Source organism: Nelumbo nucifera, chromosome 1 (genome assembly GCF_055504915.1).
Source record: "Nelumbo nucifera cultivar China Antique chromosome 1, China Antique-T2T, whole genome shotgun sequence".
Lineage (NCBI taxonomy): Eukaryota > Viridiplantae > Streptophyta > Magnoliopsida > Proteales > Nelumbonaceae > Nelumbo > Nelumbo nucifera.
Genome location: NC_142649.1, coordinates 129965328 through 129989888, shown reverse-complemented (window position 1 = coordinate 129989888; position 24561 = coordinate 129965328). Strand labels below are relative to the sequence as shown.

Below are 24561 nucleotides of genomic sequence, written 5' to 3'. Positions count from 1 at the left end.
ACTATCTTGGTTGACATGGCAAGAAAATTTTGTAACTATGACCATGACCAATCTATAGGAGAGATTAACGGTCTGGATTTTCTTGTCATGTTAAACTGTTAATTTCCAAATTACATACATCATATATAGAATATAAGAGAATTAAGCTTCATTAATAATTGCTTCTAAATTTCAGTTAAATTTGGCAAATTTTCAAAGAAATAATGAGAATTTTAGATTCTTAAATGTGGGGATTCTAGATTCCATGCTATATTTTTGTCCGAAACTTTGGATTTTTTTATGTAAAGTCTCCAAAAATAAATAAATATAAATCCAAAAAATTATTATTAATAAAATAAATAACATAAAAATTTGCCCGGAAATTTAAAATTCCAACAGTGGTGGTGTAATGTGGGAACACTTTGTGGGTGGCGGATCTGAGTTCAAATCTGCGCCTCACCAGCTCTCGCCCCACAAATGCCCCACAAGCCGAGCGTCCGCCATCTGTCCCTTCACACGCAATTAGCTTGTCCCGCGTGCGGGGCTAACGGGATGGCCAGCCCGTCCCGTTAGCCCCAAAACCGAGTCAAACATTCCTGCGTGCTTGAGCTGCCGGTCCCCTGAACCCCGTTCTTCTCGCCTCAACCGAGTTCTCCTTCTCCGGAACCGGCGACTGCTCCGGACAGTTCACCTTGACCAGTTACTATCCAACGAGCAGTGCTTTGACGAGGGGTTGAAGTTGATGATCCTTTAATGGTGGTTCAAACGATGCATGTTGCTCTCGGTGGAGAAGGAAGGAGCTGTGAGTAGAACTTCCAAGGTGTTTTCATGGCGAAGGAGAAGCTGCTTTGACGGTTCATTGAGGAAAATCGAATCTGGACTGTTTTTTTTTTTTAATTGTTCAGAGACGGGAACTTGGACTTGGAGAGCAACGATTCCAAGATCTCAAAGAATCGAAGCCTGTTCCCGCGTCATAATCCTTGGATTTCTACGATCATCTTCGAATCTGATTCGAGAACCAGCGGAGATCGTACAAAAGAAATACTGGTAAAATCCTCGGTTATTCGTTCTTCCTTCTTTGCTTTCTGGAAGCTTTCTTTTTTCAATTTTCTTTCTCTCTTAAGAGCTTAGATTCTTGGTGCAGAAAAGATTAGGTTCTTTTATTCGTTACTTCCTTGACTGGTAGTTGCTTGTTGCATTTCTGCTTGCTACGTTCTGAGTCGCTGGGGAAAAGAAGGTGATGCTTTATATATTGTTGAAAGCGTTTTCAGAAGAAACTTAGAAACTCAATGTAGTGTTGTGTAGGAAGTAAGAACCTTTCAAGCGTACGTACGTAGAAGAGCTTTGAAGAGGTGAAGTGGAGTCTCGGATCCTAAAATGTACGAGTTTTTGCGGGATTCAGAAGGTGAAATCGGTTCAGCAGAGACACTAAATTCTAGCCAGAGTTCGATGAGCAGCGATAGCTGCAGTAGCATCAGTCGTTTTTCATTTGATGCTCTCGAAATCTCCGCCAAGACTTCGTCTTATTACTCGCCTGAGAGCTTTACCTTCAAGCCCCACCGGTTGTCGGACTTCGCGTGGGAAGCTATATGTTCTGCCATTTCCCGCGGCAAGAGCGGGTTGACTTTCAGGGATTTCAAGCTCGTTCGTTGAATTGGGAGCGTCTACCTGTGCTGTCTCAGGGCCTCCAGTGCTGGCGATGATAGCTGCTATTACGCCATGAAGGTTGTGGATAAAGAAGCGCTTACATTGAAGAAGAAGGTAGAGAGGGCGGAGACGGAGAAGAGGATTCTGAAGATGCTGGACCATCCATTCCTTCCTACTCTCTATGCAGAATTGGAAGCTTCGCATTACGCTTGCGTGGTCATGGAGTTTTGCTATGGTAACTGAATGAAGTAATAATAGCTCGCCCGACTGAATGAAGTTTAGCCCGGTGCCTCGACGGCTGGTATTACGTTGGGTAACTGAATGAAATGTAGCCAAAAATCATACACATAAGAATAATGTTGGAGATACCCGGTCAAATGAACTGACCGGAGCGATCGCCGGTGCCAGAGAAGGAGAACTCGAGTGAGGGGGGAAGAACGGAGTTCAGGGGACCGGCAGCTCAAGCACGCGAGGATGTTTGACTCGGTTTTGGGCTAGTTTTGGGGTTAACGGGACGAGCTAACGGCCATCCCGTTAGCCCCGCACGCGTGTCAAGCTAATTGCGTGCGAAGGGACAGATGGCGGACACTCGGCGTGAGGGGCGTTTGTGGGCGAGAGCCGGTGGGGCGCAGATTTGAACTCAGCAGATCTGGAGTGGAAAAGTCCACCTGTCTCTCTCTAAAGTCAAATATTATACAAAGTAAGCCCCACATGAGCACCAGCCGACTAGCCTCTCTCTCTCACATGACGCGGTCCATGGCTCCATGCGTTGCATGCCTACCAACCACCGTCCCATGACATATCTATAATTCTGAGTATAAGTAGTGCAGATGGACCAAAATATCGATCTTCTTCTCCATTTCATTATTAAACTATGAACAAGCAACCAAACTTCACAAACAAACGAATTAGTCGGCCCATTTTTCTCTTTAAAAAAAAACATCCAAAATCAATGGTGGCTTCAACTTCAACTGTTCACCATATGCCTAATTTGGTTCTTTCTGGGAAAAATCCACCAGTCTGCAACTCTCTCTGCATGACTTTTGGTAGTTTCTCTTGGTAGGCACATGGTTAGACTCACTTCACTGCAATAGCCGTGGCTCTTGTCGTGGTTCTGAGACCATGACCTTCTTGGGTCCTACAGAAGAGATCAGACTGAATTACGGTTAAGACTTGTTTGATTTTTTTTTTTTTCTTTTAATGCAAGGGGTCCAAAAGCTCCCACTAAATTAATGGCACCCACTAATCACTATCTTCCAAAATTAGCTGGCTTTTCTTCTTCTGCATCATCTTATCCCCAAGCTTTTGGGGTCAGCACTTGACAGAAGATTATCATTATATATCACAAACTAAGTGCAGCTTATGATGATGATCACACTACAATGCAAAAACTTTATTTTAACTCTCTCTCTCTCTCTCTCTCTCTCTCTCTCATATATATATTTGTCATTCTGGGACTGGGGAATGTAGAAAGTCGGGTACTGGATGGGTTGGATTGATGAAGAGATAAGAGTGGCCAATTGATCACTCTAACTTTTAAAATCCAACTGAGAGTGTCTGTTGGATTGGAACACATCATTTCAGTCATCCATTAAAGAAACCCCTTTGAGGCTCTAATGGGATGGGAAAACCAGAGCCAAGGGAGAAGAGGAATTCTGCGTGAAAAGCAAGGAGAATCAAATATTGCTTTAAGCTTTTCTACCCCATCAAAACTTCGGATTTTGTCCTTCGACTCTGCTAGCACATTTTGAGTTGTGCTTGCCCCTGACCAAGAGATATTATAGTGGATAGTAATTAGGGATAACATCTAACATGATCCTCACTGTGTTTGATGAGTGGATGACCAATCAAGAAACAGTTGTGAAACCTATATATGAAAGGGCTGAGGCGTCTTGATGACCCTCTGCTCGATCATTTCTTGTCTTATACATCAAGCATATTCAGATACACTGTGGTGACAACTGACAAGACGGTTCAACTTGTGATACTGGGCCAATCGCGATACACCATGTTAGCTACATACACGTGGGTCCACCCACGTACAGGCTGACGTGTCAAGAAATTAAAGAAGAAATTAACATGGAAAAAAAGGTTATGTAAAGAAATTAGATTTCTTTGGCAAGAAATTCCAATCTCGTTGCCGAGACTTGAAAATAATTTGTTGTAATTCTTGCAAACATTTTGAACCACATGTAGAAACAATCTTTGTAATATATTTAAAATTTTGAAAGCTAGGTTTTCTTTGAAACTTTTTATCAAAGAAAAGGAAAGCTTTCTCTTAAACTTAAAGCATAAAATGGTCTACAATCTACACTAATATCTTGATCTCTTGGATGGAGTTTCTCTTAAAAATACTTCTTTATATGGTCTTTCACCCTTTCTATGGTATGGAAAACACAACTTTTCACTGTTGGGCTAGAATTGTTTGCGATAAAATAGAATGATAGGTTAACAGTCAGGTCAGGACTTCCAACTTTCTTAGAAGTGTTAAGTTCACGTTGGCTCATTCTCATATCTCAGTGATTCATAATACCAACCAATGTAGTCGAAAATTTACCCTTGATGTCTATGAGTCTAAATTTGCTGTAATCCTGACGGAGGAGGACCCTATTTCTTCTTCACAGTTAAATTTCCTTCTCAATCCTAAGTGGGACCGCCTTTGAAACTAGGGTCATCTCATTGATCAGTATGACCCACAATACATGTGAACTTGTATTGAACTTCAGAATTGTTAGTACTTACCAGATAACAATCTTACTACACTGAATTTAAGTTCGGTCATGGACGCCACAAGATGCACGACAACAGAAAACACAGAAAGGAGCATATTGGGCCTGTTTCTGCCACGTGACCCATGTCGACCATACACCTGAAATCAAGGTTCAAAATTTTGTTACATATCGGTGGGTCGCCGATACGGGAAATATAAGGAGTTTCGGGATAAAACCTGTTTGAGGGGTAGCCAGGCCTTTAACCAACCCCCTGAACATATTTTGAAAAAAAAAAAAACTAAAAAATATGAGTGTCGATACAAAGTCCGATGCACCCAATTTGGCGTATCAAACCATATCGAAACTTTGAACCTCACAAGCTTCAAACCTCCCGAACGGGAGATTACCATCCTCAATATCAACCCAGACCAAATGGCCTACCAAAACCCTGAGCCAGTGTATCTTCAGGAGAAAAATAAGATTCCAATTTTGATCATTTTCATTCTTCATGTTCTCATGACCAGCTTAGAATTGTTGAATATTGACATTGATTAAAAAATAAAACAAGCTGGTGTTAATGGAATTGGTATGTACTCTAAGGGCCAGTTTGGTTCGCAAGAATAGGGATCGGGAATGGGAATTTGAATGGCATTCATAGAAGAAGTTGGTTCTGTCATTAGTATTCACCATGAAACACAAATGATATTGTGAGTTGTGACGCATAAGAACAGACCTTTCTCAGAAAGACATAATATGTGTATCCTGTAAAGAAAATTACACATTTACGCGACTCCTTTGAATGTATGCATAATAAATTAAAAGTTCAAACTAGAAAGAAAACATCGTAAAGCAAACTAAACTGTGCTCTGCTTAACATGACTTTCGGAATGGCATGCATAATAAATTAAAAAGTTCATAAAGTATACAGCCTCGTTCTTGTACTGACAACTCTCCGAATAGTTAAAAGCAAAATTTTCAAATTCATTAGAATTTTCAGCAACCCAAGGCACCAAATAGGCAAACTGGCTCTCCTTCACTTCACCTTGTAATTCTAAAGGCCTGCACAAGCATAAATAGGTTGGTGATGCCTTTCTCAAAAGATTCATACTATAAGAAGTGTCCAGACATCGGACTTTCAGAAGAACTATGAAATCAATGCGATAAGTGAAAACATTTACCTTGACCCTTTTTAATAGATCTTTGGCATTGGCATCGTTGACAAAGTGATCTCTCACGGGCTGCAAGGTGCACAATATAGCATTCAGTTTGCAAATGGTAATAGATAAAACCAGGAATTCTAGAGTAAAATATTAGACTTCACCAAAGATAAGCACTTAGAAGAAAGAAATATTAGAGAACATTACTAAGATCTAGATGAAATGTTGACACTAGAGAATTTCTCAAAACTCCTACAGAACTCAATCATAAGAAAAAGGAGACTACTATCCATGTTCATTTCCTCCTGGACGTTAGATGTTCCCAGACATTCTTTTTTTTTTTTTTTTGGATAAAAAGCAAGAAAAAATGTTCCCAGACATTCAATAAAGAAACCGTTACTCTACACTCTGGCCAATTTTCTTTTGGTACCTCAAACAATGTGAATGATCAGATGAACAAACCAACTAATTGCCCATATTATTCTACTAATAAAGGCACCAACTCCTTAAATGCTTTTTTAACATCACTGTATACATTTGAATTTTTTTTCTTCATAAAGATGTAATTTATCCGTATCTTTTTATTCTTGAGTAATTAAAAAAAAAAGTGATCAATGAGACCATATACTACAGGGTAGAGCCTCTACAACCCAAAGAGATTGAAGGCCAAGAGAGAATTGCTTCCCTCAAAGCTAAGAGGCAAGACCAGGAAATCTGGAAAACAGAATTAAATAGCTCCCATGAAAATGAGGTAGCTGGTATCCCAGGCAAACAAAAAAACAAATGGCGCATCAATGCCTCTGCCAATCTGCAAAAGAATGCATGGCAATAGCAATTGTGAAGCTCCAGCCTCCTACCATTCAAATATCTATTGGTAAGAACATCAAGGCAGGCCAATCACATAAATGCCTCCAGAAGATGAGGGGTCCATCTCCCAAATACGCCCGGATGCTGCCAATTCTGTTGTAGTACCTCTTGGCAGAGCAGTACAGAAGGATATGACAATGAAATTCCCTTGAAGTTCTTCTTTCCACAAAATCTCATACCTTTCATCCACTTGACAAGAGCACCTTAAAGTTTCAAATAATAATACATTGCATGGCCTCCCTACTTAGAAAGGGTCTTTGCAAGGTAGGTTTCCAAATAACCACCTTCAAGTCTTGGCTATCAGTGACCAATACATTCAAGGAAGTACCATATTCCTCATATTTCAATGATATTCTTTGTATAGCTTTCTCGTTAACAGGGTACTACTGTTTCCCATTGTATTTCACTGTAAATTGGGCTTACACAAGCTACTCAGATTTTTTTATATACATGCAACTTATTACAAAAGGGGCCATTACTTTGGATAATGGTAAATCTCCCGCTGTCAAGTGTGAAAACACGGGTTCCAATCTGAGAGCAGCCACTTTGTGCTTAAAAAAGTTCCCAAGGATAGGAGTGTATCCACTCCACCACTCCCAAGACTGCAGATAGCTGGGGCCAACATTGGGTAATGATCTTATGCAACTTAATACAAAAGTTATTTTACCTTTTTAGAAAAAATATTCCAATAGGAGTCATTATTGCACTTGGGGAAACAATAGTTCTAAATGTGAAACCTATTTCTTTTATCAATTCACAAAGTGAAAATTCCAATTCATTTTGACCTTAAAAGCAAGATCATCCCGTCATGACCTGAAAAATAAATGTATAATGTATAATAACATTGCAATATTCAACTCCAAAGTCAAAACATTCATCACAGTGTAGGCTCAGTAGCATCATGAACAATTAGATGAATACGAACCACATAATCATCCCCATTATGATGAATGATGGATCTCATGGGTGCAGCCATCAAAAGAGGGCCCAAACCCCTATATGCATAGCTACAGAAGGGTTACAAAACAAGAATTCACTACTAGTAAAAGAAATGAAACTGTTTCTTAGATGCACCAAAGGAAAGAAGGTAATAAATCCTGCAAGAGTTCTATAACGTTGGAAAAGAGAGTTCTATTCTAAACAAGGGGAGGACCCAGACCCAAGGGAGAGCGGAACCTGTTGCAAGCAAACTCCAAGAGCAGGATGGAAGTGAGTGCAGTAGGGTAAATTCACAGGAACAGGAAAGAGCTACAACGTACCCTTCTCCCCAAACTAGCATTCTAAGGGCTGGTTGCGGTGACACTAATCCCAGCACTCTTCCTCTTTTGGGCGTCCAGGGACAACCAATTCCTTCAGGGTGTCCTCCTCCTCCTCAAGGTACTGTTTGTTTCTCAGTTTTTGCTGATACTAATCCAGCTTCTCGCCCTGGTGTTGCCTTGGTTACAGGTGAAACCAGCCCTTCTCAGTTTTCTGCCAACTTAAGTAACTCCTTGACAAAAACAGAGGTAGTGGGAGGTGTGGAGGTTGAGGAGAGTAAGGAGGAGAAAAGGGAAAGAATCTGGGAGCTGATAATGGAGTTGTTTAGAGCTCTTGAATCGGAGGAGCTAGGTGATCTTCAAGAAAAGGATAAGGAGGGTGACACTCCAAGCCCTTCACCTTTAGAGGAGAAAGAGAAGGGTGAAGAAAAAAGTTGCTTGTAAGAGGAAGTCAAGAAAGGGGAAGAAGAAAGTTGCAGAATAAAGAGAGTAAACCAGGAAAATCCCAGATATCCAGCAAAAAAGTTAGATGATTTTGGTAGGAAAAGAAAGAAGAAATTAAGTGAAGTGGAAAGACTGAAGTGTGAAGTGGATTATGATAAGGGGGCTCTAGGGGGGAAGGGGAGATAGTAAAGAGAAGGATTTTTCCAAAGGGTACTTCAGCCTGCCGATAATGAAGATAATAAGGTGGAATGTAAGAGGTTTGGGGAGCTCCTGGAAAAGAAAAAGAAGAGCAATCAAGGAGTGTTTGAGAAAAGAGAAACCAGACATAGTGCTGATTCAAGAGTCAAAGGTGGCCGATGTGGATAGAAGGTGGGTAAGAAGTTTCTGGTCTGCCAGAGGATTGAGTTGGACCTTTCTACAATCTCTAGGGTCTTCAGGGGGAATTATAACGTTGTGGAAGAACGAAGGCTTGGAGTGCTTGGAGGAACTAATTGGAAATTTTATGGTCTCTGTCAAGTTGAAGAGAAAGGAGGATGGTCTAGTGTGGGTGTTGACTAATGTTTATGGCCCTACGTCTTACAGAGAGAGGGGAGACTTGTGGGAGGAGCTCGCAGCTATCAGAGGAATCTGGGATTGACCTTGGTGCCTGGGGGGAGACTTCAATGTGATCAGGTTCTTGCATGAAACTAATAACCCCAACCATAGGATTACCTCAACTTCAATCTTTTTGTGGATTCCTTTGGACTGAGAGACATGCCCTTGTTACAAGCCAACTTTACGTGGTCAAACTTCCAAGAGGTACCGATTTGTTGTAAGTTGGACAGATTTCTTGTCTCTTCGGATTGGGAGGAAGTCTTGGGGGGGATGGTAGCAAGAGCCTTACCAAGAACTACCTCAAATCACTGCCCAATTAGACTGTCTCAAGAAAGGGCGAGAGGAGGACCGTGTCCTTTTAGATTTGAGAATATGTGGTTACTTCACCCTGAATTTATTTCAAGGGTGAAACTTTGGTGGGAGGAGGATCAAGTGGAGTTTAGGCGGAAGGGTTATAAATTTTATAAGAAGCTGCAAAGGCTAAAAGCCAAGATTAAGGATTGGAATAGGGAGGTGTTTGGAAGATTAGAAGAAAGGAAAAATTGGATTGCTCACAGATTTTAACAACTAGATGGTCTTGAAGGGGATAGAAGAATAAGGGCAGAAGAGAGGGCAAAGAGATGGAGGCTTAAGCAAGAATTGGAGGAGATTAATTGGAGGCAAAAATCAAGATGTAGGTGGTTAAAGGAAGGAGATGGGAACACTAGTTTTTTTCCATTTGTTGGCCAACGAAAGAAAGAGAGAATTTTATCTCCCAATTGGAGTGGGACGGACAAATTTTAACTAGGGAAGATGACATGGCACAAGCCTTGGTGAACCACTTCAAATCTATCTTTGCTGTCAGTGAAGGTGTTAGAGAGAGTTTGGGTGACTTTGAGTGGAGGGCCGGCCCCGAGGATCTTATGGCGGATCAAGAAAAACCTTTTGAGACCCAAGAAATAAAAAGAGCAATTTTCTCAATGGAAAGGTCTAAAGCACCCGGTCCAGACGGTTGCACAATGGCCTTCTATCAAGATTGTTGGGAGATTATTAGGGTTGATCTTTTGGAAATGTTTGCTGAATTTTTTGAGAGAGGCAAGTTCAACTCTAGAGCCAATGCAACCTTTGTTGCTTTAATCCCCAAGAAGCCAAAAGCGTCCCACCTGAAAGACTATCGACCTATAAGCCTGGTGGGAAGCTTGTATTATAAAATCATCTCCAAGGTTTTGGCCAAAAGGAATAAGAAAGTCCTCCCTTGCTTGATCTCTCCAAAGCAAGGTGCCTTCATTTTTGGAAGACAAATAATAGATCAAATCCTCATTGCAAATGAATGTGTAGAGTATAAGGGCCGGAAAAAGGAGAAAGGCCTGATCTGTAAGCTTGATCTTGAGAAAGCCTATGATTTGGTGGATTGGGAGTTTCTTCTAGAAGTTTTGAGGTGTAGAGGCTTTGGGGTGAGGTGGTGTAAAAAAATAAAGGGATGCATCTCCTCTTGTCACTATTTCATCTTGGTTAATGGCGTAGCTAGGGACTTTTTCCCAGCTAAGAGGGGTCTTAGACAAGGGGATCCCCTTTCCCCTTTCCTTTTCACCCTAGTAGCTGATGTCTTAAGTGTTCTAATTGCTAGGGCTGATTCTAATAATTTGATCAGAGGTTGGAGAATTGGGAGGGACATAGTGGTGGTTATTCATCTTCAGTTTGTAGACGATATTATTGTTTTTTTGTGGAGGGGAGATAGAGGAGTTAATCAATTTGAAGAGGTTGGTAAATCAATTTGAAAAGGCCTCTAATCTCAAAATTAATTGGGGAAAGAGTTGTGTGGTAGGGGTTAATAAACCGAAAGAAGAGGTAGGAATCCTTGCTAGAGTGTTGGGATGTGAAGCTGGTGATTGGTCATTAGAGTATCTAGGAATACCTTTAGGAGGGAATCCAAACTCAAAAAACTTTTGGTACCAGTTTTGGAAAGATTCTCAAAGAGGTTAGCAGAATGGAAGAGAAATTACATCTCTCTGGGAGGAAGAATTACCCTAATAAAATCAATTTTGGCAAACCTACCAATTTACTTCCTTTCTACCTTCAAGATCCCCACTAGTGTGGCTTTTAAATTGGAGAAATTAATGAGGGACTTCTTATGGGAACCAGGGGATACAAAGAAAAATCACTTGGTGAAGTGAGAGGTGGTCTCTAGAAGTAGAGATAGTGGAGGGTTGGGTATAGGAAACATAAAGCCAAGGAATACAGCCTTGTTGGGAAAGTGGTTATGGAGACTACCTCTAGAACATGACAACTTGTGGCACAAAGTGATAGTGAGTATACACGGGGTGGCAGAAAACAAGTAGGAGGTCTTGACCTTAGGGCATCCCGGTCATCTCCTTGGAAAGCTATCCATGGCGTTTTGCCGTCATGTCTTCTGTTTATCAGACTTGATGCTTGTGCAGGGAATAAAGTTCGATTCTGGGATGATATCTGGTTTGGGGATGTCTCCCTCAAAGATAGATTCCCGTCCATATGCTCTTTTTCGTTGAATAAAGAAAAACCCATTTCCTCTATCTATCTGAATGGTAACTCTTGGGATTTGGGTCTGAGGAGGGGGTTGAGGGAGTCCGAAATGGGTATGGTTAATGATTTGATTGCCCTTCTTAATACTCTGCTCCTTGATCAATCTTGCTTGGATAGTAGAATTTGGTCAGCCTCTCCTTCTGGGTTTTTCACTAGTGCTTCTTTTTACAATGCTCTTCTCCATTCATCTAACTTAGTAGGAACCTTCCCAACAAAGGAAGTTTGGTGTAACCTTGTACCCCCAAAAATAAGGGCATTTTCCTAGGAGGTGGTACTCCAGAAAATCAACACCTTAGATATGTTGCAAAAAAGAAGGCCAAACTATTGCATTTCACCCCACGTGTGTAGCCTCTGCTTGGCCTGTGGCGAGACCATTACACTTATTTATATCCTGTCCTTTTGTAGCCTTTGTTTGGAATTGGTTTTCCTCTCTCTTTGTAGCCTTTGATCCGAACTTCTTTAGACCTCCAAAGAAGAAGGGGAGAACAACGTGGAAAGCAACAAGAGCAACTGTTTTGTGGTCAATCTGAGAAGATATAAACAATAGGATCTTCCAGGGTTCTGAAAGATCTAAGGAGCAAATCATTGTCTGCATATCTACCAAGGCCATTCATTGGCTTAAAGCATCCCCTTTATTTAAAGATTATTCAGCTGATGATTTGTTTAGAGGATGGTACACTGTGGCAAACTCTTCCTCATTGAGGTCAGTGTTAAAGGAGGAATAGATCCCTCCTGCACATCAATGGGTGAAGCTGAACTTTGTTGGGAGTTCCTTAGAAAACCCGGGTCCCTTTGGAGTGGGAGGAGCTTTCAGAGACAGGGAGGGCAGACTGGTTGTACTGTATTCAGGTCCGATAGATGATGGAGACTCTTTGAGAGAAGAGATTATGGCCTTGTTACAAGGTCTAAGACTGGCTAAACAATGGGGCTTACACCAGATTGAGGTAGAAGGGGACTCTAAACTATTAACTGGGTGGTTGCAGTCACATAACTTGGAGGCCTGGGTACATCGACAATTCATGAGGGAAGTAAACTGCTTAGCAAGGGAGGTTGGGGCACTGTTCAAGTAGACAAGGAGGTCAGTGAATGGACTAGCTGACACCCTTGCAAAGCAAGGAACTTTCAGGGAAAACTTGTTTTGGGCTGTTCTGTAATCAGAAAGTACTTTTCTTGGGGTAAACACCCTTGACTGGGTGGTGACAGTGTATTCTCTTAATATGTCTAATGAAAGTTACCATTTCTGATCAAAAAAAATTCCTGCAAGAGTTATCTTCAGAATGATTTTAAGTAAAATTCAGTAGATGGTAAGACATCTCAAGCTATAATATGAACACAGGAACAAAGATTATTTTCCACAGGTAAGTAGGAAATAATACATAGGAAAATTTTAAATCAATTCCACCATGCAGGATGATGAATTAAAAATGACCCTTGCTAAGAGAAGATCAAAGTGAAATGAAAAGGCACACCTGCAATATCTTATTCAATGCTTTTGAAAGAGCAGGTTTAAGATCACCCGGATGCAGTTCCCCTATCTCATAATCAGCAATTAGTTCTTCAAAACTATTGTAGGTCCTAAAGAAGAAAATAGAAATTATTAAACCATAACCATTACAATCCAAGTTAAAAAGAAGCACTTTTATTATGGGTGCCGCGGGGGGGGGGTACTCTTTACATGAGAATCTAAATGGGAAAGAAAGACATTATAACGGGCAGAACAACTCACTTGTCCCCACCATTCTTTGCATCTCGCTCAACCCTAAACTCCTTAAACCATGGGAAAATGATATACTTGATGTACTCTAAACATGGATTCCCTTCCACGATCTTTGGCGGACAGTAAGCCTTCTTTATCTTCACATTGACTTCTGCCTGTAAAAGCAAGCACCAAAATTAAATGTCCACTTCCAAAAATGAACAGACTTTCAAGTTTCAAGCATTGTTGCATGGCCCCTACTAAATGGATGGCATGTCCATGTAGGACACATTGGAGTCTGACACTACATGATTCTTGATACTTCTTTGTAACATTTCCTTTTTATCTCCTAGTTTATTTGACATTAAATAACAGCATGTACAAAGATGAATGCCATTTTTCACATCAAGCGTTACTTGGTAAAAGAGGCAACATATTAGAGCCATTTTTGCAGGTATATAATGCCACAGAATTTAAAAGTATATGAACTATTTTACTTGTATATAATTTTGTGTAAGTGTCCGTAAGTCCATGTTTTCTCATCTTGCCAAGTCAGATTCCTGAACATGTGTTGGGTACTTGGATTTCTACTCCCATGTCCTAGTCCAAGCAGTTTCAAGTATTATTTAAATCCACACTCAGTTCTTCAATGAAGTAGCTTTTCTTATTGGAAACAGTGTAATACAGGAGCTGAAGAACCAAATTTGGAATATTCTGAAATTTTATATATTTCTGTATTTTTAGACAATAGAGGTATTTTCGTCATTTTGACACGTCCCATGTGGACTTGGGCCATGGCATCTTGTTCCACTTATTTAGTGGGGCTTCTCTGTCAATTTTCAGTTTATTTGCAGTTAATAGGTAAAAAGTTATCGTGTTTCTTGATGCACAAGACAAGTAGAGGCACTTTTGTAATTATATATGATGAACAGTGTTCTGGGCCACACAAGTCACTCTTCCTTTTGAAGCTAATGAAGATTTACTGAAAGCTCTTTACTCTTTTGCAAGTTTGCCAATATGGAGTGATCCCTACAAACCCTAGAGTGATTCTAGGACCCTTCGAGTGATTCCTTAGGATTTCTTTCTCTTTTCTTTTTCTTTACCCTTTCTCCTCTCTCTATTCTTCTTTCTATCTTGTGATAGTTTATTCTAGCTTTGCTGCATCACACTGAAGGTACTAATAGCTAATATAACAGCGATTATAATATGTCAAGCATCCCAAGCATAGGGGTTTAAAGATGAGATTTATGTCACTATTATTACACTGAAGCCCAAAACAAATGCTCCTCGTTAGTCCTTTATTTGGCTAAAGCATCTGCCAAACCATTTGCTATTGTTCTAGCCCACCATCTGAAACTAACCCCCATTTCCTTGCTAGACATCTCACCTCCCTCATGGCTTGTTTGTAACTTCAAACCCCCAACCTGCTCATTTGCATCCAGCCTATAACCTGTTTAGAATCACCTTCCATCTCAAATTGTCAAAAACAATGTTTTAAAATGCGAGGCATGACACGAGGCGTTCCACTACCTAGAGGCGTGAGGCATAGTTCAGAACACAAGAGGCGTAAGCCTCCTTAAGAGGAGGGGGGGTAGGAGGAGGATAAAGAGGAAGGGGGGATCTCATTTTTTCTTTATTTTTAATAAAAATATTTTATATTAAGAAGAATAAAGGGGCAGGGGGCAAACCACTTTCTTTCCCCTTATCTTTTCTTCCCTTCCCTTTCCTTTTATTTTCTTTTTCTTTTCTCTTTTTTTCTTCTCTTTCTTTTTCTTTCCCTTCCCTTTCTTTTCCTTTCCTTTCCTTTCCTTTTTTTTCTTTTTTCTTTTTTTTCTGTCTTTTTATATACGATGTGCATGAGGCACGCCTCTGGCATACGCCTCAGGGCGTTTTGGGAGTGCCTCGCCTGGAGGCGCGCCTACCACGCCTTTTAAAACACTGGTCAAAACCTGAATTGCTTTGCAAGTCTCAAAGACTCAAACCTTGTAAGAGGGGCAGAAATTTCTGCCTCAGAGAGTCAATGAAGTAGCTTGTGAGGTCTCAAATGTGATTGTAGCCATTGCATATATGTGCTGACCTGCAGAAATTCTTATTCATAAAGGCATTAAAAGGGGCATGGTTGAAGCTATTAACCATACTACTTTAGTGTTTCCAAAATGCTTATTCATGTCTCCAAATGTTACTGGATGCATTTGCAAAGTGTTTCCATGGCCACAAGAAGCTATTTTTGTAGTCAGGGAGATATAGCATCTGATTCATTTTGTATCTACAGAAACTAGCTTTGTTGCTCACTTGCTGACAACCTGACTAGGTTTTCTGTATGCTAAGTTATATGTATGTATGTAAAGAATAACCCATTTCAACCAAAATTGATTTCTCATCACCATTCTCTGTGTTTACCAGTCACCTACCTCCTCATCTTCCATATAGATGGAGGATGTGGGATCACTTTTCGACATCTTCTCTTGCCCTTGCTGTAAACCAGGCAACATGTCTGCAAGTCACCAGTAATAGTAATTAAGGACAACAGATCACAACTGGAGAATAATAGAGAAACTCAGTGCAGTTGCAGTTAGAAAGTACGGTGTGACAAAATTATTGGCTTGTTCTTCCTCTTGATGTCATCGCAGTACTCTCTTGCAAGTACATTAACTTTACGCTGATCCATGCCCAGCTGGCAAATGTCAGCCTGTTAAGAGAACAAGAAATTTATGTTATGATAGATAATGTGTTCGCACACAATTAAAACAGTAAACATACAAATATACTCAATAATATGAAGAAATTATTTCAGCCAAATATTGATTTAAGAACATCATTTATCAGAATAACTAAAGAGAGGAAAGGAAAGGAAAGGTAAGAGAAGAAAACAAGTATGGAATGTAGTAAGAAAACATGAAAAAGGATCATCAGCAAATTGACTCCAATAACCAACCACAAACATCCATACGAGCTATACATGTTTCAATATAAGTAAGAATAAAACAAGAAAGCTACCTTCAGGAAAAAAATGTCAGCACACTGCATACATGGGTACAGAATCTGGGCAGCTGTCAACTCTTCCTGCTCACTACGACCCATTATCTGACAACATCTACAAGTTGAACAGAACATTGTCATTTATTGGACCCATAATTAGAAAATGATATAGGTGCTAGACAAATCAAAGAATTATTCACTTACCTCATTATCCTTGGAAGCTTGTTCCTTCGAGCTATGTCCATTACAAGAGGCCAATACTCGTGCGCCCGTGAATTAATTTCTTCTGAAGACCATAGAAATTCCACTTTGTCTCCCTCAAGATCCATCCCTGCAGCTTTCCAAATCTCAACTAAGTAACGCCCTACAGTTTGAATTTTCTTCAAATCACCCCCCATCTTATTGTTAAGCTGCGCAAACCAATCTGCAATCCATATTTTCACCTTGCACCCAGCAGATGTCAATTTGTTCACATTTATCACTTTCATAACTCCCTGGTAAGCAAGTTAGGGGAAGAACCAATCAGAGAATTGGAAGATCTGTATTCCTACAAGCTATACAAAACTTGTACTTTCAGATTTTCCCCTTTCCTAACTTAACCCTCCTCAACAACAACAGTATAATAGCAATGTTAAGAGATTTTTTTCAAAATATGTGCTAGGTTTATTCACCATATTGCTATGAGAAAGTTATATGGTAAGCTGAAAGGTCTTCATTTAGTGGATTTCAATGTTGAGGAATAAAACAAATACCTTATTTCACATAAGAAAGAAGGATCCACTGATTCAAAGAAAGTTCTTAAACTAATCAAAAACTAATCTAGAGAACACTTTTTAGTTTTTATATCAACAATATAAATGGTTATTCAGGGTTGTAAGTTATGGAATGGAATTGATCGACATCTAAAATCCACCCCTAGTAAAATTTCAGTACAGAACAAATGTGCACATTTAGAAAGTAATCCCTTTTACTTATCTTTCCTGCAAAGTAGCAGTTTTTACTATTGATAAAAAAAAACAAAAGTAGCAGTTGTTACTAAACCACTATGTTATTTGGTAATTAGAGTAGTTGCAGAGGAGGGCCAATAATGTTGTAGTTGCTACAGCCAATCAACTGCTTGTAAATTGCACAAAATCTTATCAGTTTAGTCAATTTGAGTAGCCAGTACTGTCGACTCAACTATTCAAGCAGTTTCAATTTCCAGTAAGGTTAGGTTGCTATTATTAAGGTGCTGAAGGGTTCCATCAAATGTGGTATGGTAGTGCTAGCAAGTGTGAAAGTCAAGAGAAAGGATCATCATAATCATTATCATCTAAGCTGACCCTTATCCCAACTCCAAACTATATGGGATCAGCAAGATGAATCCTGTTCCACCATTGTATTCTGTCCAGTGCCATATCTATTGTTAAATCATGGGCTAAATCAAGAGAAAGGGTCTCCTATAAACATTAACTTACTGTACTTTTGTTGAAAGATTAACTTCTCCACATATTACATCACTGTGTGTGCAAAGTTTAGTGAAAACAACCATCAAGGGAGGGGAGAAGAAGAAATGAAAGGCCAGTTAAAGTAAAATGAAGTCTCTAAGAAATACGCAGTAAACAGATTAAAGTTCACATAAGACCTATCAAAAAAATATTAGAGAATATGAGGAAAACCTGGGCAATGTGCATTCTCCCTGACGGTTCAAAGCCATCATAACAAATTGGTTGTGGCTTCTTTACAAGAAGATTCCGCAACTCATCCTCTTGTATACACTCTTCTCCAATACTCGTTATTATTTGGAACTTTTCTTCCATGCTCATCCTGTATCAATCAAAAGGATGAATTTCAGCTTGAATGGAATTCTTGAGGAGGCATGGTAGAAGTTGATAAGGATTTATCAAAAAACCACCTTGACCACCAAAATTCAATGATTTTACATTTCCAATATCTTGAAGAACTGCACAATGATTAAATTTCAGCTTCTTACTCTGTTTTTGGAGTTGAACAGCTTGGAGATGATTCTTTGCCTTCTGAATTCAATGACAAAGATTTTATATCTTGAAGCAAGGTTTGTTCTGATGATTTTTCCGCCATTAAAGCTCTTGATCAAAGTTCAAAAACAATCCTTGTCTTTCTGGTCTATGAGATTAATTTTTCACCCTTTGTCCAAAAGCCCTGCTTGATACCCCATATATGGGGAGAAATGAAAGTAAATATACATGTGTAAAATAGATAAATAAGATTTTCCACTAATTTTCTACAATTTGGGTGTCATTAAAGAATCAATAGCAGAACTTGATCAGAGAACAGTTTTGGGGTTATTTGGATTATTTGTGAAAATATCTTTGAGAAACAATCTTTTGCTATCTGTGCCAGAAGCACCTATATTAGTAAGTGCATGACCAGTGAAGTACCCTAGGTTTGCGGCCATACACTCCATGATTAGAAGTTACCAATCAAAATATGATTAAATAAGAAAATGATTACATAACCCAAGAAATAATTAATGCTTTAAGTTTTACTTGCACCAAGTTCCTCCGTATAAAATATAGTCAGTAATCCTTTAATGTTTCAGAACACTTTGAACTACTTCTGTAAAACAGCCATAAGAGAAAGGGTCATCTTAGATCCTTGTAACTGATAGGGTCCAGAACTGCTACATAAAAACTTGTTGATGCAGGATCTTTGTGATTTGGCACTATTCTTGTAACTAAACTCAGGTTGTAGGTATGCAGAACAGAAACAAATATCAATTAAAAGAAAGAAGAGAAGAGAAGATGAAAGAAGTTAACCCTAGGCAATCACACCTTAAACTTGGCAATTACACCAAAATCTGTAGACAAGTTTTCTTTGTTCACTGTCCAAAACTGTTCTTCAAAGGAGCCTCACAAGCTTAAAAAGAAAGAAGGTTCCAATAGAAGAAACTTGCCCCCAAGTTAGCCAGCCCCACAAGCCACTTACAAGATAAACTAAATTAGATTAAACCTGCTCCCAAACAACTACAAAAATAAATCCAAACAAAAGGAAATTATTAGACTAAGACCTCTCCTGAACATAATGACCCCCAAACATACCAATTTACAAAAATATCCTTACTGGTCAGAAATATAAGAAAGTCAAATAAGTTCTGTGCAGCAGCAATCTCGACCACAAAAGGATCTTCTCAAATTGGTTCCACCGCTAACCCAGCTCCCATGGGGGCCCCACATCATCGTAATGATGCCAAATAAGGATAGGAGCAGCTTTGGTTCTTTTGTTATGCCTCAAGTTGATTCCCATCACTTGTGCTTTCTTAAAAACTATTTGTTTATACAACCATAGTGTACCAAAAATCCATTTTGTTAGATGTAAAGCATCTAAAAACACAAACAATATCATATTCAAATATAACTTTTTTTCTAAATTTAATGAGGGAAAGTTCAGAAACAAAACCTATAGCATTGACAATCAAAAGCAATGAAAAACAACCTTTGATGATCCAGGTTAGCATAACCTCTTTAATTCTCTAGTTAAGCTCACACAGTCACTACACCATGCATCCTTTACAAATCAGATTGAAAGAGTCAAAATAAGTCGACAAGGCACACCAATAACCCATCTATTATTTGCAGATGATAGCATAGTATATTGTAGAGCAGATATCACCCAAGTCAAAGCCTTGCATCAAGTCCTAGAAACCCTTCAAGAACTCTCAGGACAGCAAATAAGTTATGGGAAGTCTAGTATAATGTTTAGTAGAAATGTGCCATGGCACCAACAGAAGTTACTATCCAGAATTCTTAAAGGAAACCTCTAGAAGGAACAAAGTATCTTGGATCAGAACTGGGGGGTCAAAATTAGAAGTCAGATTTCTCACATGGAGTTGTTGAACAAGATACACACTAGGATTAATGCTTGGAGTTCAAATCTGCTCTCTCAAGCGGGCAGGACCACCCTTGTGAATTCTGTTATACAAACTATTCCAGTTTATACATGTCCACAGCAGTCCTGCCTCAAAATGTTCACACCCAAATAGAAAAGATGACGCAAAGTTTCTGGTGGCAAGATGACAGGAAAAAATCCAGGCACACAATCTCTTGGAATAAATTATGTCTTACAAAAAATGAAGGTGGACTAGGCTTCAGAAAGTACTTCCCACATCGCAGTATTTTTGCAGCCGGAATGACTCATAACAGCTTACAATGGTGGAAGCAGGCAAACAAACTTTTAAAGGATCTAAAGCCAAACCTGCTATGGCTGTTAAAAGATGGCACTTCCATTTATGCCCTGCATGATCCATGGATTCCAACTACAATAGGTGGAATACTACAGCCCAATCACCCCTACCATCAAACTCTCAGCAACTTAAATTAGCTGATCGCTTAAACCCAGATGGCTCCTAGAACCTACCTCAACTACAGGCCTATTTCCGCCCCTCAACAATCCATCACATTACCTCTATCAGTCTCCACAATGAGTTGGATTCAGATAAAGTTCTATGGAAGTGCAAAAATTCAGGAATATATACAGTAAAATCAGCATATAGGCTATTTCTTGCTATGCAACCATCAACATCCCACACCTTTTTTCAATGGAAACAGCTGTGGAAATTGAAAGTTCCCTACCGCTTTCAGATATTCACCTGGAAAGCATTATGGGATGGTGTCCTAAGTCCTAACCAAGGACAAATGTTCCAGTTGGCTGCCTAAGCAAGATCAACAATGTTGTTTCTGTAAACAGCAATCAGAAAACTTTTTTCACTTGTTTTATAAATGCAACATTGCACGGGTAATGTGGTGTGAAGCTCAACTTGGTCTCAACCCTGAAATTCTCACCCAAACCCCTGTATCAGATAATGAAAAACTGGTTAAACTCAATCAGTACTGTTCAATGTTCTAAGAACCGGACCGGACATCAACCCGGTAAAGGCAGAGGTTCACGGGTTAGAGTTTCGACCGGGGTTGAACTGGAGGTCGAACCGTGCTGATGTTATAAATTATATATATATATATATATATATATTTCAAAAAAATACTAAATATAAAGGAAAATTAATCCAATATAGAAATAAAATAACAATTCAAACATTCAAAGTTTAAGACATATGTCCACAATGAAAACAAATACATCAACAAACAAAGTTTAAGACTCAATCCTAACAAATTAAATAGTATAAAATTATAAATTAAACACAATTATTTATCCTAATTCCTAAATCATAATATTTATTATTTAATTTATTTCTACAAAATTCAAAATATGATATCAATTTATTGAAGTTTAAATTTCACTATTTCTGTATTTCTGTTCCAAGCTTTGAATGGGGCTTAGGCTAAGGAACTGAACAAGTAGGTGGGTTGTATTGTCTATTGTGTAAGAATTTGGTGGACGGAAAGCCTGAAACAAAGATCAATCGAATTTGACAAACCTGTAAACAAAACTAATGAATGTTAACAAGTTTTCGAATTCAGAAATTAAAAAATAAATATTTAAATTTTAAAATAAAATACATTGCCGGGGATTGCAGAAGCATGTGTCAGGCGGTGGAAGGAGGAGGAGAAGGAAAGAGGAGAAGAGAGGAACCCCGTCACACAAGTGGCGGTGAACAGACCACTACCGGAGAAGAAGGAGGAAGAGAACAGACGACTAACGGAGTTGAAGGGATACGGTTAACAGACCACCGGCGGCAAGAAGAAGAAGATGAAGAAGAAGGAGGAGGAGGAGGAGGAGGAGGAGAGAGAGAGTACCTGGTGTCGTCGGCTACTGCTTGAGACGGTCGACGGCGAGACAACGAGTCGCGACTGAGAAGATGTTCGTTGATGGTTGGAGTTCGAAAGAAAGAGAAAGATGGATGAGGGTTTGTGGGATTTTGATTTGGTTTTGGTTTGTAAATTAAGACCTTAGGCTGTGTTTGGTTTGAAGAAAAAAAGTAGGAAAAGGCAAGAAAATCTATAGGGTTTGTAAAGGTTTTTTTATATTTCCTTTCCTTTCCTTACTTTTTCCTTCAAACCAAACAAAAACTAAACATAATCTTAAGTTTTGTTTGGTTTAATATTGTTTTCTATTTTTGTCTTTTTATGATAAAAGTTAGGGTGTAACAAAACGACTGATTTACCGATTCTCAGGTTGAATCGGACAGGTGGTCGATTTGATCCGGTTTTCAAAACATTGGTATTGTTTATACCAAGGACGAGGTTTGCAGTTTCTGTATGCTCCAATATTTTATTTGGGGAGGCAGGCAACAAATATATATGTTGCTGTTGCTCACCTCAGGAGTGAGGACAGTATAAGCAAGGCCTGCAATTATACAATAGGCAGCCCAAGAGCACCTAGTCCAAGATAGTTACAACTCTTAACCTCACCATCAATGCCTGTAAATCATGAACTAAATACACATTGATGGCTCCTTTGATCCAGCCACAGGTCTTGCAGGACGAGCTTTCGTCATCAAATGCTCCATTCGTAGTATTAAGCCTTGCTGGGCCGCCAGTGGGAGCTATGATGCAGAAATTCGGGCTCTTGAAGCAGCAATCTAGTGATATATACTATCTGATAGCCAATAGCTCATCAACTTTGTAACTACAAAATCATCACCAGGTGAAATAGATTGAGCATCTTCGCTGGACACATATACAGCGTCTGATAGCATCCTTCTCATCCATCTCTACACATCTTAATCAGTTAGCTCATCTGTTCGATTTTTTTGCATGTAAAGGCTAAGTAAATATCAGTTACAATTCGGCCTCTCAACCGTATGTAAAGTTATCAGTAAATAAATGAAGCCGCTTTCTTTTGCTCAAAAAAATAAAAAAATAGTCCATCATATCGCCTTCAAGTGACAATTCCAAACTCCTAACCATGTTCCATTAATTCAGCCTCCCATCAAACACCTCCAATGAAGCATAAAGCAAAGTATTTTTTGGAGCAAAAATGCCAATGCTTAAATGGACATATAATGTTACCAAAGAAAAGAAACGAATGGAAAAATAAAAATAAAATAGCATACATTCAACAAACACGGTCAGGGGTCAGCCATCTAGCACTTTTAGAGTTCAAACAACAAGATAAAGATCATAGATTAACAGCACTTCTTAAAAAAAAAAAAAGTAAAGATAGATGCCATCAAATTCGGCGAGCCTTCAATCGACGTTCATGCAAGTTACAGACGTACCGTGTTACACACATAGAGGGTATTGGGGGGCAAATTTTCAATGGATAGAAATCAGAGTAGGGGTTCGGCCATCCATCAACCATAATTCCACAAAGAGAAGGTCACCGATCACCAATCCTTAGAGAGAGAGAGAGGGCGAACTTGAAATCTTGAAGCAGAAGAACCAGCAAGCAAAAATATATATTTACTTTATTTTAGTAAAATATAACAGAAAAGACAAAGAACCAGCAGCATCATGGCATCAAATTAAAACCCTAAATTCCGAAAGAACTTCATATAGAATCATATATTTGCAAGAAGAAGAAAGATAGTAAAGGAAAAAAATCTAAAAACTGATTTTACCTGTGAAACCAGGATGAAACCTCCACTAAACGCTTGATCTGCTAATTCCTTCCCTTGAACTTTTGATTTTCTAGCCAATGCAAGCACTAATCTATCGGTTTTGCAGTAACGCGCAACCAGCCGCCCACTCCACTAGGTTCTCAGAAGTGAGAAGTCAGAATAACGCGTAGGCGATGAGTTGTGTTCCCTTCGCACACGACTTTCCACATGATCTTTTGAGATGAATCGAGATTTGCTGCTCGCACTGCTCTGTAAAATTGGCTACATTGAGGTCTGATCTGATATGCTCCCAATAAGCCACTACCTCCGCACATCCGGAACATTGGGAGGCTGGTGCATGCATGCTCAACGATTCGGCCAAAACGGGTTGGGTTGAGTGTTTTTTTTTTTTTATTTCTTTTCAAGGGTTATACATCGGGGTAGCCCATCCCCGAACCCATAACTCCCAGGTTAGGGTTAGGGTTACTTTTGCCGATCTGATTTTTCAGTTCGAATTGGGTTAGGGTTGATCTCCCGTGTCTTAGAGGATATTTGACAATATATATATATATATATATGTTAGGGGGTGTTTGGTATAGTGGTATTGGATTGTCATTATGCTTTGGGTTGACCAATACAAATTTATAAGAAATATGTGTTGCCACCTAATGTATAGGTGTCGTTTTAATTAAAAAACGCATGTGTAAAAAATATAAAATTTTATGTTTTAGAAACAAATAGCAATCTGTATGGATCATTCAAAATGTTTTCAGGTAGAAAAATCTTTCACACAAATTTCTATTAATCAACCTAAAATATAATATAACACAACACCATTGTACCCAAAAACCCCCTTAGGCAACCTTATCCAACCTAGATTGGATTATAAAAATTTAAATAAATAAATACTATTTTAAAAAGCACAATAACCTCAATAATATTTATGGAATTTTCTAAGGACAAAACTTATGCACCCCTCTATATTTAAATTTGTTGTTAATAAATGAGGGCAAATAGGATAAATGGTTATTGATGTTAAATAAGTTGAAAATAAATAATTTTAAGATATTCTATACATTCAATTCCCTCTCATTAAATTCAACATTTAAGGTATTAATTTGCATTCACCTTCATTGAATCATATATTTAAGGCATTTTTGTTTCTTATAATCATTAAATTCTATTAGTTAAGTGCATACATAATAAATTAATAATTCTAATAACACAAAAAACTTGT

At 38.9% G+C, this 24561-nt stretch overlaps 1 protein-coding gene across 3 annotated transcripts; it reads right to left on the bottom strand.

Moving 5' to 3' along the window:
- Positions 1-5071: 5071 nt before the first annotated feature.
- Positions 5072-23634, bottom strand: LOC104589077 (Tyrosyl-tRNA synthetase, class Ib, bacterial/mitochondrial). Of its 3 annotated transcripts, XM_010247266.3 has the most exons (12): positions 23346-23621; positions 23004-23151; positions 17841-18028; positions 17527-17674; positions 16073-16362; positions 15887-15983; positions 15473-15578; positions 15301-15383; positions 12920-13065; positions 12663-12768; positions 5516-5575; positions 5072-5396 (listed from the first exon to the last, which is right to left on the bottom strand). In XM_010247266.3, the coding sequence occupies exons 3-12, from the start codon at positions 17945-17947 to the stop codon at positions 5376-5378; spliced, it is 1164 nt and encodes a 387-aa protein (XP_010245568.1). In that variant the 5' UTR covers positions 17948-18028; positions 23004-23151; positions 23346-23621; the 3' UTR covers positions 5072-5375. The 3 variants fall into 3 exon arrangements, with proteins under 3 accessions (XP_010245568.1, XP_010245567.1, XP_010245566.1); XM_010247265.3 differs by lacking the exon at positions 23004-23151 and having other exon boundaries at positions 23346-23634; XM_010247264.3 differs by lacking the exons at positions 23004-23151; positions 23346-23621 and adding an exon at positions 21580-21736.
- Between the last annotated feature and the right edge of the window lie 927 nt (positions 23635-24561).

Bases quoted from the DNA above. Each gene is read 5' to 3' on its own strand.
- LOC104589077 (XM_010247265.3), bottom strand. From the start codon at position 17,947: ATGGCGGAAAAATCATCAGAACAAACCTTGCTTCAAGATATAAAATCT. The intron at 13,066-15,300 runs GTAGGTGACTGG...TTGCTTTTACAG, and splicing joins TCTATATGGAAGATGAGGAG to GCAGAAGTCAATGTGAAGAT. The intron at 5,576-12,662 runs GTGTGCCTTTTC...TGCACCTTGCAG, and splicing joins CATTGAATAAGATATTGCAG to CCCGTGAGAGATCACTTTGT.